The 15,448-nt window shown below is 42.3% G+C and overlaps 1 protein-coding gene across 10 annotated transcripts; it reads left to right on the plus strand.

Annotated features, from left to right (window-relative positions):
* The first annotated feature begins 204 nt into the window (after positions 1 to 204).
* Positions 205 to 15,222, plus strand: CDKN3 (cyclin dependent kinase inhibitor 3). Of its 10 annotated transcripts, none has more exons than XM_025181114.3 (8): positions 205 to 273; positions 4,342 to 4,424; positions 5,247 to 5,302; positions 9,782 to 9,826; positions 10,715 to 10,937; positions 12,127 to 12,158; positions 13,632 to 13,735; positions 14,618 to 15,222. In XM_025181114.3, the coding sequence occupies exons 2-8, from the start codon at positions 4,351 to 4,353 to the stop codon at positions 14,702 to 14,704; spliced, it is 621 nt and encodes a 206-aa protein (XP_025036899.2). In that variant the 5' UTR covers positions 205 to 273; positions 4,342 to 4,350; the 3' UTR covers positions 14,705 to 15,222. The 10 variants fall into 10 exon arrangements, with proteins under 10 accessions (XP_025036899.2, XP_006115910.2, XP_025036900.2 ...); XM_006115848.5 differs by lacking the exon at positions 205 to 273 and adding an exon at positions 322 to 378; XM_089778285.1 differs by lacking the exons at positions 205 to 273; positions 14,618 to 15,222 and adding exons at positions 889 to 1,116; positions 14,435 to 14,611 and having other exon boundaries at positions 13,635 to 13,735.
* The last annotated feature ends 226 nt before the right edge of the window (positions 15,223 to 15,448 follow it).

The following is a 15,448-nucleotide window of genomic DNA, read 5'->3' on the forward strand; positions in this document are numbered from 1 at the left end:
GAGCACCTGCAACACGTGACACGAATGCAACCGCCCTTTTAACCCCTCAGCGCTAGCGCGCCCTTTTAAACCCCCACCCCGCCTCGCAGCGAATCAATCCCGTTAGCGTGTCGGCGCCAATTTGCAAAGGCCGCCCACTTCAGCCAATCAGAAGGTGCCTTTTATGCCGCAGGACGAGAAAGAGAAAGGGGGGGGGGAAAGGGAGCGCGCGCACGCGGGCAGGGGTGAGGTGGCCTTGTCATCCGGCGCGTGCCACCTGCCTCGGGTGATTGGGTGAGAGCGGGAAGGGAGTAGCCAATGGGCGCCCTGGGCCGGCCGAACCCGAAGGGAGGGGGGAGCGCCTGTTCAAACCGCCGGCGGGCAGGGGTGGTGAATGTGGTGAGGCCGCCCGGCGGGTCGGGGGGGTATTTAACCTGAGGGGGCGGTGTGTCGGGGAGCGCCGCTCGGCCTCCGCCTGGGGCCGGGAGCAGCTACCTCAGCCGGGCGGAGTGGGGAGGAGGTTCCCTCAGCTGGGGGACAGGCCCCGACCGCGTTACCCCCGCCCTCCTCTTCCTCTCCGACCCGACCCGAGGGGGCTACAGTTATCCCCCCCCCGCATCCTGTCTGAGCCCGGTTGCCCCTTCTCTCCTCTCCCCCCCCCCCCCCGCGTCCTGTCTGAGCCCGGTTGCCCCTTCTCTCCTCCCCCCCGCGTCCTGTCTGAGCCCGGTTGCCCCTTCTCTCCCCCCCCCCCCCCCGCGTCCTGTCTGAGCCCGGTTGCCCCTTCTCTCCTCCCCCCCCCCCCCCCGCGTCCTGTCTGAGCCCAGTTGCCCCTTCTCCCCCCCCTCCCCTCCCCGTGTCCTGTCTGAGCCCGGTTGCCCCTTCTGTCTGAGCCTCGGTTATCTCATGCACCGCAGAAAGTAGCGCTCTGGTCTGCGGTAGCGCTCCCAATCATAGACACTAGAACTAGAAGGGACGTCGAGAGAGCATCAAGTCCAGTCCCCGGCCCTCACGGCAGGACCAAGAATATGCCTCAGACATAACATCAGTGTACAATATGATAGAAGTGGGGTTCCAGCCGAGGGGCAGTAGGAGATGTACTGTAGTCTTTGGGACGTGCCAGAAGGATGGCCACTGGTGGTATTGTAATTGTAGAAGGACCCCTTGTTCACTTTGAGGGCATCCTCCTTGGGTATTATTGACTACTGGCTAGAATCTGGCAAGAAGGGGATTCCTTTAAACATGTATTAAGAGGGCTTTATAAATTGAATTGTGAAAATATTATGGTACTAGAAGAAGATAAAAGTGTAGTCGCATCAGAATCCAATGATCCACACTCCAAGGTGACAAAGGAAGTCGATTAATTTATGCATTAGCTGCTTCCAAACTAATTAGTGAACTCAGAGCTTATATGGCTCAAGGTACCTTATTTCAGTTCCACCTCAACTTCCCTAGCTGTGACCAGCACCATCTCCTTGCAGCTTCCCCTTTGCTGCTTGGTAGGTCTCAACTGGGTAATAACCTCTTGATCAGCTATAAGCCTTCAAGGGAAGAAAGAGGGATCCAACACCCTTCTCCCCTTCCCCCCTGTTACTTCCTCATCTTCTGGGTCCATGACTTGGGAACCTGGGAAACGTGATGCTCCCAGCAGCCCCCACCCTGGAGAAGTAGTATGGCCGCTAACAAGCTTTGAGGCCCCAGCATTAAGGTCTGCTTATCTGCCCTGCTGTCTGCTACCACTTCTCCTCTATGCTAACACACCAGTATGATGCATACTTTCAGTGATTGTAATAACACTGGTGAAACATGTTACTTCCGTGGCAGGGTAATAGTTACAGTAATGCGGGGTATCTTTGCTGCTCACCACAATTCTGAGTTTTTCTTGGGCTGCTACTATCCTGCGCTGCCCTCAGTTGTGAAGTTTTCACCTCCACTGTAAACACACAGGCATTCAAGTTTTTTATTAACTATGTACATCGCCTAAGGCCAATACAGTTGCCTATCCCATTTCAGGACATTGTTTCTGTTTCTGCCATGGGAGAGCTGGCAGTTGCCTGGCAGTATAACTGAATGGGTCAAACGGGGAATGAATATGGAGCCATGCTTCCAGTTCTAAATTAGGTGTATGTCTGACAGATCTGGTTGGAACTCTGATGTTTCTGATGCTGAAGTTCTGCTATACTAATGGTACTGTTGATTGTAGGAGCATATATTAGTAGAGCCCTGCATGGCCACAAAATTTGTATCTGCGTCTATATCCATAAAAATGAGCTGCAGAAACCTGTGGATAGTCACAAATTTGCAGGGTTCTAGATACAAAATTTGTATCTGTATCCACAAAAATGAGCTGCATATATCCACATTCGTATCAAGGAGTGCAGATACCTGTGGATATTTGTGAATTTGCAGGATTCTATATATTAATGAACTTGAGTTAAAAATGTGTAGAAATATATACAGGGTGAAGAGTCTTTTATATTTCTACATTGACGGAGATGAAGTTAATGTTAAAGGAGACTTCAGGCTCAAGTTTTTGCCTTTGTTACAGATTGAATCTCTGTAGTCCAGCACCTTTGGGACCTGACCAGTGTGGAACCAGAGAATTTGCCAGACCACATGAGGTCAATACTATCTAGCAGCAGTACTAACATTTTCTTTCACTGCTTACTGGGCTCTTAGAGGACATTTAGGGGTAAATTGGCACTAAATAACAGCACAGAGACAGGACTGGTGGCTATAAACAAACTTTATGGGATCACAGGAAACTTAGCCACACCCATGATAAGTGGATATCTTGCTAATTAAAATCATGCTGGATCACAGATATTGCCAGACCAGAAAGTGGTGGACTAGAGAGATTCAATATGCAGAGTCATGATTGCTTAGCACTGAAAATGTCATGCTTGCCGGATCATCAGACTACTCAGTGTTTTCAGCATTTTCTTCAATAGACAGTTTCATTTGATGAATCACATGATCTTAAAGAATCCAAGAACTTTCTGCACTTTGAGCTGAGCACATAATCCTATCTGTAGGTAACTTTTCATTAATTTGGCCCATTCAGTGGCTTGTTTCCTGCCACTTCCTTTAAAATTCAGCACGCTAAGTGCAATAAAAACTAACAAATTGCTTGTTTGCACCTCTTCCATTCACTAGCTAGAATGTAGAATAACCATGTAATGAGATCAGTATGGTGAAGATAATAATATAAAATGAGCTAGCCAGTTTTATTCAGAGCTGTGTTATTACATGCCATGACATGGATTCTAGCTAAGATAAGTATAGGCTTCCTAATGTTCACTGCTCCATCTGCTCCCCTCTCATCCACCTTTAATAACGGTTGATTCCATCTATTAGCAATCCACCATTCTGAATCACCATTGATTCCCCTTCGCTTCATAGACAGTTCTAAAAATTGTTTCAAAACAAGGCTAACGAGAACTTTGATGCGCTCATAACTTTGTGGGAAAGAAGTTCTCATTCAGATATTCAAATAAGAGCCTGTTCCTAAAATCCATATCTTATATTTCAAGTACACTATGTTCGGCTGCGTCTAGACTGGCATGATTTTGCGGAAATATTTTTAACGGAAAAGTTTTTCCTTTAAAAGTATTTCCACAAAAGAGCATCTAGATTGGCACGGGTGCTTTTGCGCAAAAAATGCTTTTGCGCAAATGCACCCATGCCCAGTATAGTCGCGTTTTTGCGCAAGAAAGTTCCTATGGCCATTTTAGCCATCGGGCTTTCTTGTGCAAAAAATTAAGGTACCTGTCTACACTGGTCCTCTTGCACAAGAGGGCTTATCCCTGAGTAGGAGCATCAAAGTATTTGTGCAAGAATCACTGAATTCTTACATTAGAACGTCAGTGCTCTTGCGCAAATTCAAGTGGCCAGTGTAGACAGCTGGCAAGTTTTTGTGCAAAAGCGGCCGCTTTTGCTCAAAATCTTGCCAGTCAAGACGCATTCTTCATGTAAATCCTTTAGAGTGATAGGTATACTGTACTATGTTCATGTAAATAATGTAGAGTGATAGGTGTTTTTAAAATAACTTGATTTCATTCTTTTTGCTATATGAAACCTGTTTTTTTTCACAACCCTTGATGAACTATTTTCATAGCAGGTAACTACAGACAGGTATTCAAAATCTTATATGATCTTGAACAGTGGCTAATGTTCAGTAATGTTGTAGTCTGTTTTAAACTAAATCTTTGAGCAACGTCAAAGTGGTCTTATAAGTAATGCAACTTACATGAACAATGGTAGCAGTTTACTAAAAAATAAAAAAGGCTTCATTTGCTATAGTGTACATGAAACATAGCAAATGTTAAGAAACAACTCCTTATAGCAGTTACTCTTCTGTTGAAGCCTGGTGCAATGCAAGCAAATGAGTTTGACTCATCTGATGAAGAGCCTATTCAAGATGATCAGATGCCATTTCAGATATCATGGTAAGACAAATATTTTTGAGCAGAAAATCCTTTGTAATCAAATACAAAGGATTACAGAAATATCTCAAATAACACATATACAAGGTTTAAAGAAAAATGGATCATAGTTTGTATTCTGCTTGCAGTTAAATATCTGCAGTAAATGTGGGCCTAAATGTTGATAACACCTCCCAGATGGACAATGCATAGTATCTGTCCTAAAGAAACACACCACTGTCTTCAATGATATTTCAGAGATGTCCTAGAAAACAGTAATGAAATCAAGCACTCGACATACACAACAACAAAACTTGCTAGTATAACTGCCATGTGTCTCTGTATCCTGAACAAGTTAGTCCAGTTTATCTTTAAAACATAACTTGAGTGATTAAAATCCATTTAATATATTCCCAAGTAAGTTAATTCTTAATAATTTCTGACACACTGTAATAAACATGTTGTAGGTTAAGAAGATTTGATTCATAGCTCATTGAGTGGAAGTAACATGGAATTTAATCAAGTAGTAAAATGGTTTGGAATGAAGTATTGATGCTTTTAATATGCACCTCAGAAGTGTTAGAACCTATTCACTGTGTATGTGCACTTCATGTACCTCTTCTCACTTAACCATGTGATATATGTGATTAGAAATGTATGGTAGTAGTGTGGACATGTGATTCTCTTTTATCAGTAAACACTGCAAACATTTCTGGCTGTAATTCTTGCTAGTCAAACTAACTATTGTGAATAACTTTTTCACAATCCCACTGGGAAAGTGGCCATCTAGAACTGAAAACCTGAATTGGAGTTTTAGGATTATAGTCTGCATTTTCTTTTTGATAGGTTAGCCCTGTCGTCTGTCAATTGTTCTCAGTTTCTGGGAGTATGTTCTCTGCCCGGTAAGTAGTGCTGATATTTGAAGTTTGGTAGAAAGCACATTTTCAAACTAGGAAGAAATTGTGCTCTCTCTACATCCATAGTCAATGAGTGGAGTGATATAAATGCTTTCTGAGCATACAATATTGGAAAGAGTGAAGGTATCAGATCTCTTGTTTGATGCCTGTTTTTGCCTAATCCGGAAGATGGATGAAAGGTAACTGCTGATAAACTAGTGTGCTTTCCAAGTTGTAGTACCTTTTATGATAGTAACTGGTAATTAAAGTCTGAGAAATGGCACTACTCTGGCAAAGTCAATTTTTTCCAATAAAGGGAATGTCAAACTAAAAATCACATCTAGAAATCCTACATTGATACTTTATATCAATGTAAGGTTTTAGTAAAGTATTTCACCTGTTTGTAACCACTTGTGTTCTTTATTGCTTGTATTTCTCCCAGCTTGAAATAAATTATCACTTTCTCTTACTCATGCGCTAGTATTCTGCAGTTTGGGTTGCAAAACACCAAAATGGGGATTGTTTCAGAATTTCATTGAGGCTGTAATACATGTCTATCCAAATGTGTTCAATACAAAACGGCTGTGTCTAGACTAGCAAGTTTTTCCACAAAAGCAGCTGCTTTTGCGGAAAAACTTGCCAGCTGTCTACACCAGCCGCTTGAATTTCTGCAAGAACACTGACTTCCTACTGTCTGAAATCAGTGCTTCTTGTGGAAATACTATGCTGCTCCCGTTCAGGCAAAAGTCCTTTTGCACAAACCTTTTGTGCAAAAGGGCCAGTGTAGACAGCTCGGATTTGTTTTGCGCAAAAAATCCCCGATCGCGAAAATGGTGATCGGGGCTTTTTTGCGGAAAAGCGCGTCTAGATTGGCACGGACGCTTTTCCGCAAAAAGTGCTTTTGCGGAAAAGCGTCCATGCCAATCTAGACGCTCTTTTCCACAAATGCTTTTAACGGAAAACTTTTCCGTTAAAAGCATTTGTGGAAAATCATGCCAGTCTAGACGTAGCCAACTTGTTTGAAATGTTTGTCTTTAAGTTACCTATGTCCCTTCTTAGCTCATGTTTGTTCTTTAAAGACCCTGCCTGCTCCTGCTACGCAAAACTCCATCCACTGGAGGCCAGCAGATACAGCTTCCTACTGGCAGGATCCCAATACCTCCTCTTCAGATGATTAGAAATGTCTCCCAAGCAGTGCCTAATTTTAAAGTTAACAAACCTAGAGGAGAGGACTGGTTTGAGCAACCAGTAGTTGGAGTACGCAATCTAGCCACATACATGTGCCTTGTATGCAATAGCACAACCCATGCAATTGCCTCTTGGTTTCAGGAATTGCTATGCCATTTTCTTTCCTGATAATTCTCATAATTGGGCATATGCATGATGTTAAAAGCATTTTTGTAGCTCTTTTTTGTGGGATGAAGTGGGAGAAAATAAGATAAGGACACTCTGAGAACCCAAGTAGGTGTTAAATGCCAGAACTTGTGTGGGGAAGGATGGAATCTTCCTACCAATAACCCCACAACTATCTCAAATCTTGCAGATTTCTTGACTATCTCTTTTAGTGTAGCACAGTTAATCATGGCAAAAACTCGCTGTCTCTTGGGAAGGATGAAAAACTAAGGCTGTTGATTAATTGCAGTTAACTCATATGATTAACTCAAAAAAAATTGCCGTTTTAATTGCACTGCAAAACAATAGAATACCAGTTGAAATGTATTATTTTGGATGTTTTTCTACATTTTCATTTACGGCACAGAATACAAAATGTACAGTGCTCACTTTATAATTTTTATATTACAAATATATGAACTGTAAAAATGATAAAATAGTATTTTTAATTGCTCATACAAATACAAATGTTATATATTTTATTACTCTAGTGCAATCTCTTTATCATGAAAGTGAAGCTTGCAAACGTAGATTTTGTGTGCAGTTACATAATGCAAAACTTTAGACCCTACAAGTCCTACTTCTTGTTCAGCCAATCTACACAGCACCTTAAACTCGAACTAAGATACACAATTTGCATATCTTATTTCAATTGAATTTTGAAATAGCGTATTTTGAAATTTGGTGTGTCTACACAGCGCCAAATTTTAAAATAATATGCTATTTCGAGTCATCCCTTACCCCTCAAGGAACGAGGGTTACAGAGATGTCTTATAGGTCTTGAAATAGCAGACATGCTATCTCGAAATAGCAGGAGTATTCGAAAAACTCGGGGTAGCTATTTTGGGATACTTCCCGTTGTGCAGATATACCCTAAGAGAAACAAGTTTGTTTGTGGGAGATGATGTTGCCTGCTTCTTACTGACCATGTTACCTGAAAGTGCAAACAGGTATTTGCATGGCACTCTTGAAGCAGTCATTGTAAGGTAAATACATGTCAGACATGCTAAACATTCATATACTCCTTTGTACTTCAGCCACCATTCCAGAGGACTAGCTTCCAAGCTGATGATGCTTGGTTTAAAAAAAAAAATCATTAATTACATTTGTGACTCTCCTCCTGGGGTGGGGGGAGGAGATTATACATCTCCTGCTGTGTGTATTACCCGAATTCTGTTGTATATTTCATGTTATAGCAGCCTCGGATGATGACCCAGCATATGTTGTTCATTTTCAAAAACATTTTCACTATAGATTTGACAAAAGACAAAGAAGATTGCAATGAGAGATTTCTAAAGATAGCTACAGCACCACGGTTTAAGCATCTGAAGTGCCTTCCAAAATCTGAGGGACATGTGGAACATGCTGTCAGAACTCTTAAAAGAGTAACACTCTGATATGGAAACTACAGAACCTGAACCACTGAAAAAGGGAATCAACCATTTGCTGGTGGCACATGACGCAGCTGATAGAAATGAACATGTATTAGTCTGCACTGCTTAGGACTGTTATTGAGCAGAACCCATTAATTACATGGATGCATGTTCTCTGAAATGGTTATCATGAAGGGTCTTATGGATCTTAGCACATCTAGCACAGAAATATTTTGAAATCTACCTAAATGGTGTCATGCAAATGCCTGTTTCCACTTTCAAGTGACATGGTAAACAAGAAGGCTACGTCTACATTGGCCCCCTATTACGGAAAAGGGGTGCAAATGTAGCACTTGGGAAGAGGCAAATGCGCGGGGGATTTAAATATCCCCCGCGGCATTTGCATTTTCATGGCCGCCGCTTTTTTCCGGCTTGGAGATAAGCCGGAGAAAAGCGTCCAGACTGGCGCGATCCTCCGGAATAAAGCCCTATTCCAGAGGATCTCTTATTCCTACTTACAAGGAATAAGAGATCCTCTGGAATAGGGCTTTATTCCGGAGGATCGCGCCAGTCTGGACACTTTTCTCCGGCTTATCTCCAAGCCGGAAAAAAGCGGCGGCCATGAAAATGCAAATGCCGCGGGGGATATTTAAATCCCCCGCGCATTTGCCTCTTCCCAAGTGCTACATTTGCACCCCTTTTCCGTAATAGGGGGCCAATGTAGACGTAGCCGAAGTGAGCAGCATTACTTCCTGCAAAAATAAACAAACTTGTTTGTCTGAGAGGACAAAAAGTAGGTCTCCGTGGATGTACAGGTTCTAAGGCTGTGTCTATACTGGCATGATCTTGCGCAAAAGCAGCCGCTCTTGCACAAAAACTTGCTGCCTGTCTACACTGGCCGCGTGTTCTTGTGCAAGTAAACTGACATTCTAATGTATGAAATCAGGGTTTCTTGCGCCAGAACTCTGACGCTCCCGCTCAGGAGTAAGCCCTTTTGCGCAACTGTTCTTGCGCAAGAGGCCAGTGTAGACAGGCAACATGAATTTCTTGTGCAATAAAGCCCTCTGGTTAAAATGGCCATCAGAGCTTTCTTGCGCAAGAAAGCGTCTACACTGGCATGGATGCTTTTGCGCAAAAGCACATCTCTTGCGGAAAAGCACATGCTAGTGTAGATGCTCTCTTCTGGAAGAGTTTCTACAGAAGAACTCTTCCGCAAAAGAGTTTTTGTGTGAGAACGTGCCAGTGTAAACGTAGCCTAAGGTTTTACATTGTTTTATTTTTGAATGCAGGGGCTTTTTCGTACATAATACTACATTTTTAAGTTCAACTTTCATGAGAAACAAATGCTGTAACAATTTCTATTGTGAACTGAAAAATACTAGCTTTCCTTACAGTGTAATCATTTATAACCAAAAATAAATATAAAGTGAGCACTGTATACTTTGTAATTGAAATATATTTGAAAATGTAGAAAACATCCAAAAATATTTATATAAATGGTATTCTGTTAAAGTGTGATTAATTTTTAATTGCTTGACAGTCCTATTAAAAGCTTAATTTTAGTTTCAAGTTTAGAAAAGCTTCCCTGTTGCTATATTAAACATGATGATTCTGCCTGCATACCTTTACCCAACTACTCTATTTGCAAAAGTGAATTTTCCTGGATTTTTTAATCAAATGTTTTTATTTCATACAACCCACTTTTCATGTTTTATTTTAGGTTGTAGATTCAAGGATGTTAGAAGAAATCTTCAGAAAGATATAGGTACATTTATATAAAATATATATACACATATGCACATGCTTTATTTTGATTTATATATAATATATATGGACCACTACACTAAGTTAGAGCTTTCCTTTTCATATTGTAAGCAAGCACTTGCAAATGCACAGGGTGAATTAAAAGTGCATGAATTTACTATTATAGTCACTAGTATCTTGCCTGCATTCTTAGACTGGAGATTTTATTGCATAATCTCTCTAACCAACAAATCTTTGTTTCCAAATACAATGTGTATTGTCTCAGAAATTAAACAATCATAGTAACTCCTTATGCAAACACTTAAGACCATCTGCATTAGTGTTTCCCTTTTCTAATGAGTGGTCTTGTGGTGCCTTTAGGGTGCTGTGTGGATGCACCCTAAACTCAAAATAAGATATGCAATTTGAGCTACGCAAATTGTGTATCTTATCTCAAATCTATTTTGAAATTTTGCACGTCAACTCAGCGTCAAATTTCAAATATGCCAGACTATAGGGAGGGGGGGCTATGAGGGGTCTGGGATGGAGTGGTGGGGATGCGTCCCTCGGCGCTGCGAGACCAACCCGGCAGCACCCCAGCTGCTCTGCCCCTGACTTCCCCAAGTCAGCCGCTGCTGAAACTGACCAGTGGCTGACTCCGGGAAGCCTGGGGCACAGCAGGCTCTGCCCTGGGCTTCCCGGAGTCAGCCGCTGGTCAGTTTCAGCAGTGGCTGAGTCAGAGAAGCTGGGGTCAGAGCAGCTCCAATTGTCCGGCTGCCCGGAGCACTTCCGGGTTCCAGATGGTGCTGGACCATCAGGAGTGCTGGACCATCAGGAGTGCCCGACCACTGGAGTTTTACTGTAGCTCTTAAACTTGATTTTATTTGCAAGTGTCTTGGTTTGTTGGCAGAAGAATTGAAGAGGCATGGGATACAAGATATATTTGTGCTCTGTACCAAAGGAGAACTTTCAAAATATCGGGTGCCACTCTTACTAGACTCCTATCAGCAGCATGGGATTATTGTGCATCACCATCCTATTCCTGATGGAGACACTCCTGACATCACCAAATGCTGTACTATTCTGGAAGAACTAAAGGGCTGTCTGGAAACCAACAGGAAAACATTAATACAGTAAGTTCCTATCTCTGCAATGCATCTATCAGCTTCCCTTCAGATGGATGAACAATCAACACTTTAATGTACAATAAACAAACTGCCAAATGACAGAGAGTTGGCTCTCTTTAGAGTTAATTCAAACTGTGCAATTTCTTCCCTTTCACTGTCTTCTTCTGGAACACACTACTATTTCCATTTCCTTGCCCCATTTAATGAGAAACAATACCAGGCCTTGTATGGTTGAAAACCTACAGCCTCCCCCCACCTTTGAGCTGGTTTAGTGGGTTGACCCATAGCATGCTACCTGAGCAACTGAATAATATTCATAGCAGCTGTCAGAGTGACTTACCTTGAGCCTTTAGGAAACAATAATGGTTACTAACAAATAACTACATAAGGATATTATGGTTCATTCTTCTAATCCACTGAGAAATGGACTTTGAGTGGGAGGGAGGCAGTTTTTCTTCTTTTCCATTGGGCACTAGAGAAGCTAAAGGCAGAGAAACTACCAAAATTATCTGACCTTGTGTTTCTAGATTCACAGAAAGCAACTCTCTGGCAGTAGATTTCTACAGGTTTTACCGAGGGAGTAAATTTTCACATAACTAATGTTCAAAACCTGTACTGTAAGCCTTTGTTTAGGTTAGGGGAGACTAGTGGAATTATGGTCAACATATTCTTGAATTAATTCTTTTTCCACTGACCTCACAAAAGATGAAAGTTTCTAGCCATCTTGATCTCTCTATGGCTACATCTATACTGCACTCTTCTGGCTCAAAAGCATATGCAAATGAAGCGTGGATTTAGCATATTGCTGTGCTTCATTTGCATAATTAATTGGGGGCCGTTTTTGTGCAAGAGGCTTTTGCGCCAAAGGGAGTTATGTAAACTGCTCCTTTTTGCACAAAAACCCCTCTTGCGCAAGAGCCATTCTTCCTGAAAAAATGAAGAATGGCTCCAGTGCAAGAAGGGGTTTTTGCACAAAAGCCTCTTGCGCAAAAACAGCCCCTAATTAATTATGCAAATGAAGTTCAGCAGTATGCTAATCTATGCTTCATTTGCATAGGCTTTTGCACAAGAAGAGTGCAGTATAGACATAGCCCTAGTGATCTTGCAAGGATCAGCATGCACAGTGAGACCACAGATCTAATTTGGGACTTCAGGTGCTACTGCACTATTAAAACAGGCTATTCTTTTCTTTCAGCTGTTTTGGAGGACTTGGACGTTCATGTCTCAGTAAGCATTTTTTCCTTCTCCCTCAATGTTATTACTTATTAGTGATACAGTTTAACCATGTCCTCTTCAGGCAATAGAATTAAAATATGCATTAGTCTGGTGTCTAAAGGACCAAAATGCATTATGAACCAGAGGCTTCTAAGTTGGGAATGGAACTTGGTGCCCTTGCACAGTAGAAAATAAGAGAAGTTTAATTGCCTCCTTTATTAAAATTGGTTATAGTTTGGCAGGCCTCCATTGTTGGCAGAAATATGAGCGAGAGAGTACATCAGGCCTGACCAGGCATCCACTGAACTAAATGGAGCAGGTTTGAGCCAATTTATTTAGTAGTTTATGGTACTGAGTGAGAGAAAATGTTACCCAGTCACTTGTTAAAGAATTATAAAAGCCAGTGAACAGTTCACCATAGCTCTAATGTGCTCTCAAATATATGGAAGTGTGGATAGACTTCTTGGCTGATTGGTAAGAGAAGCAAACCAAACCTTGCCTCTGTCTTCTTTCCCATGCCTACAGTGAGACTTGCCTCCATTCTTGTCAAAGTAGGGACTACATTCTGTCCTCAGCTGGCTGAGCTCCCTGACCCTCCGCGGGAAGGAGGAGACACAAACCTCTTGTTTCTGTGGCTGTGTCTATACTGGCGCGATCTTGCGCCAGAGCTATGCAAATGAGGCTCAGTCTGGAATATCGCCGAGCCTCATTTGCATAACTAATGCGCTGCCATTTTTGCGGAAGAGGCTCTTGTGCAAGACGGAGCTGTCTACACTGCCCCTTCTTGCGCAAGAAAAACCCTCTTGCGCAAAGCCGTTATGCCTGAAAATAATCAGCATAACGGCTTTGCACAAGAGGGTTTTTCTTGCGCAAGAAGGGGCAGTGTAGACAGCTCCGTCTTGCGCAAGAGCCTCTTCCACAAAAATGGCGGCTCATTAGTTATGCAAATGAGGCTCGGCGATATTCCAGGCTGAGCCTCATTTGCATAGCTCTGGCGCAAGATCGCGCCAGTATACACACAGCCTGTGTGTTTTTCCTCTGCTTAGTTCTCTTCCCAGAAACTTAAGGAGTGCCAAAAGCTGCAAACGCCCAACAAGGAAAGCATATCTGAGAAGATAATCTCCCAAAATGCAAATATAACCCTTAAGATATTATGAGGCCAGATTGTTAGTTTTTAAATTAAATATTGCACTTTCCCTCCAAAAAACTGCAGCCAAGATGCAGGGGGAGCTACTGGTGATGGAGGGAAAGTTGAACATACTTCCCTGCTGCTAATGACTTGACAGGCCTGGTTGTCCCAACTGCAACCTGGCTAAAGTATCCTTTGTAACAGAGCTGTGAACCTTCATATGATGAAGAAATTCCAGCTCTGACATGTCCATGAGACCCTGGTGTTTGTTCTAAGCACAAACATCAGTGATCAGAAGTTTTGTGACATAAGGAGATGATTGTTAGAATGTATATTTATGCATCTTTTCCTTACAGTAGTTGCATGTCTTCTACTTCAATTATCTGATGCAATGGAACCTCAAGAGGCAATAGAGACTCTCAGAGACTTACGAGGATCTGGGGCAATACAAACAATAAAGGTAATGAGGCTGTAGATGGGGAGAATACTAAATTGGAGGGTGGCTGCCCCTCTGTAGTAGGATCTTCCTTCATGAAGGGATGGCTTTGTCTTTCTGAGAGTTAAATCAGGCCTTTAGTAATTCATGCCCTTACTGCCTTTGAACACATGCTGTCACACCAAATTGCAACTTTCTTCCTTTATTGCCACTCTGCTACCCTTCCCCCTCCTCTTGTTCTTTACCTCTTTCCCTTTTCGCTCCTTTCCTTTTTCTCACTGCGCCTTGATCATCTGCCTTGATTTTTAAACCTTTTCTTCCCCAGCTCACACTTGTTCCTAATTCTAGCTATCGTTCGCCATTTATCTATCATCCTCTGCCCAGATCCTAGTGCTGGTATTAAACCTACTCAGAATATATACATCATAAAGCAGGCATAGTTCACAGAGCCAAATAATGTACATCAGTCAAGATCTCACTAATTAACATCTAAATCTAATGTTATTTTAAAGAAGGTGGAGAATACTGCCTACTACGAGTTGAAGTAAACAAATAGAATTTGGGAAAGTAGACACACTTCAGCCAAGTTGGAATGGAGAGCAGTAAGCATTTTACTGAAGCCAGGGAGTAGATGGGGAGCCTCACCGTGTTTTTATCAGATATTAGGTTTCTGTGTTTTAATTCTCGATTACCCATGATATTTTTTGAACACTTGTTATGCAGTTTGCACCATTTGACGTCTTTACTTGAGTGAATGAGCCTCCACATAGATTTCTGTGCCTTATATTCAACTAGCCAGAAGCACTGTTATACTTCTTGGACTATATGCAAGATCATGACTTTTGCTAAGAATTGGTTTGTTAAAGAATGCAGCACTTGTTGTAAACATAATTGTACATTTTTCAGCAATACAACTATCTCCATGACTTTCGAGAGAACCTGGCTGCACATCTGTCAACAAAAGATGCAATATTAAGATCAGTATCACGATAAACTAACACTGGCATTATATCTGTTTTGTGTACATACTGTACCTGAGTATAAGTTCTTCACAAAAAGACATCTCACACATACATGAGCTTTTAATACCACTTCCTCAGTAACTGCTTCCAGTCAAGTATTATGCTAAGTAGGAATGTAAGCGACCAGTCAAGTTGTCGACTACCCAATAAGCCTAGGCTTATTGAGTAGTTGAGTCACTACTTGACTACTCACTTCCCACCTTGTCTTGCTGCCTCTGTATCAGAAGCAGCAAGGGGGGGGGGGAGCCAGATTAAAAGCCATTTCCCCCAGCACTGTCTCCATGGTACAAGGGGAAGGGCAGGGGAGGCAGAGGCACAGTAGTCTGAGTCTGGGACTTACCCCCGTTGGGCTCCTACATTTAAAATGTAGAGCTGCAACTGTGTGCCTGGTTCCTGCTACATTTAAACTGAAGAGCCGCAGCAGAGCCCCCTTATTGACTAATCTTGTAGTCAATACAAATCCTTCATCCTAACACCCACTCCCTCTTTTGTAAATAGGTATGACTGATGCTGGCAAGGGTCTTGTGAACTATAGTAACATCCTGCATTGCAAACTTCTAAGGAATAAATTCCTCTACGGCAGCGTTTCCCAAACTATGGGCCGTGGCCCAGTACCAGTCCTCAGGAAAAAAATACCAGGCCTCAGCATGGCTACCAGCATGTTCCAGGCTTCCGGAGTGCCCATGCGGCACCAGGTCCCCCAAGACCTGGGCTG

Source organism: Pelodiscus sinensis, chromosome 5 (assembly GCF_052426305.1).
Source record: "Pelodiscus sinensis isolate ZL-2025 chromosome 5, ASM5242630v1, whole genome shotgun sequence".
In the NCBI taxonomy this organism is placed as follows: domain Eukaryota; kingdom Metazoa; phylum Chordata; order Testudines; family Trionychidae; genus Pelodiscus; species Pelodiscus sinensis.

Excerpts from the sequence above, each read along its gene's own strand:
- CDKN3 (XM_075926225.2), top strand. The coding sequence starts at position 1,072 with ATGTACTGTAGTCTTTGGGACGTGCCAGAAGGATGGCCACTGGTG. Across the intron at positions 1,117-4,341 it reads CAGAAGGATGGCCACTGGTG|CCTGGTGCAATGCAAGCAAA; the intron begins GTATTGTAATTG and ends CTTCTGTTGAAG. Across the intron at positions 4,425-5,246 it reads ATGCCATTTCAGATATCATG|GTTAGCCCTGTCGTCTGTCA; the intron begins GTAAGACAAATA and ends TCTTTTTGATAG.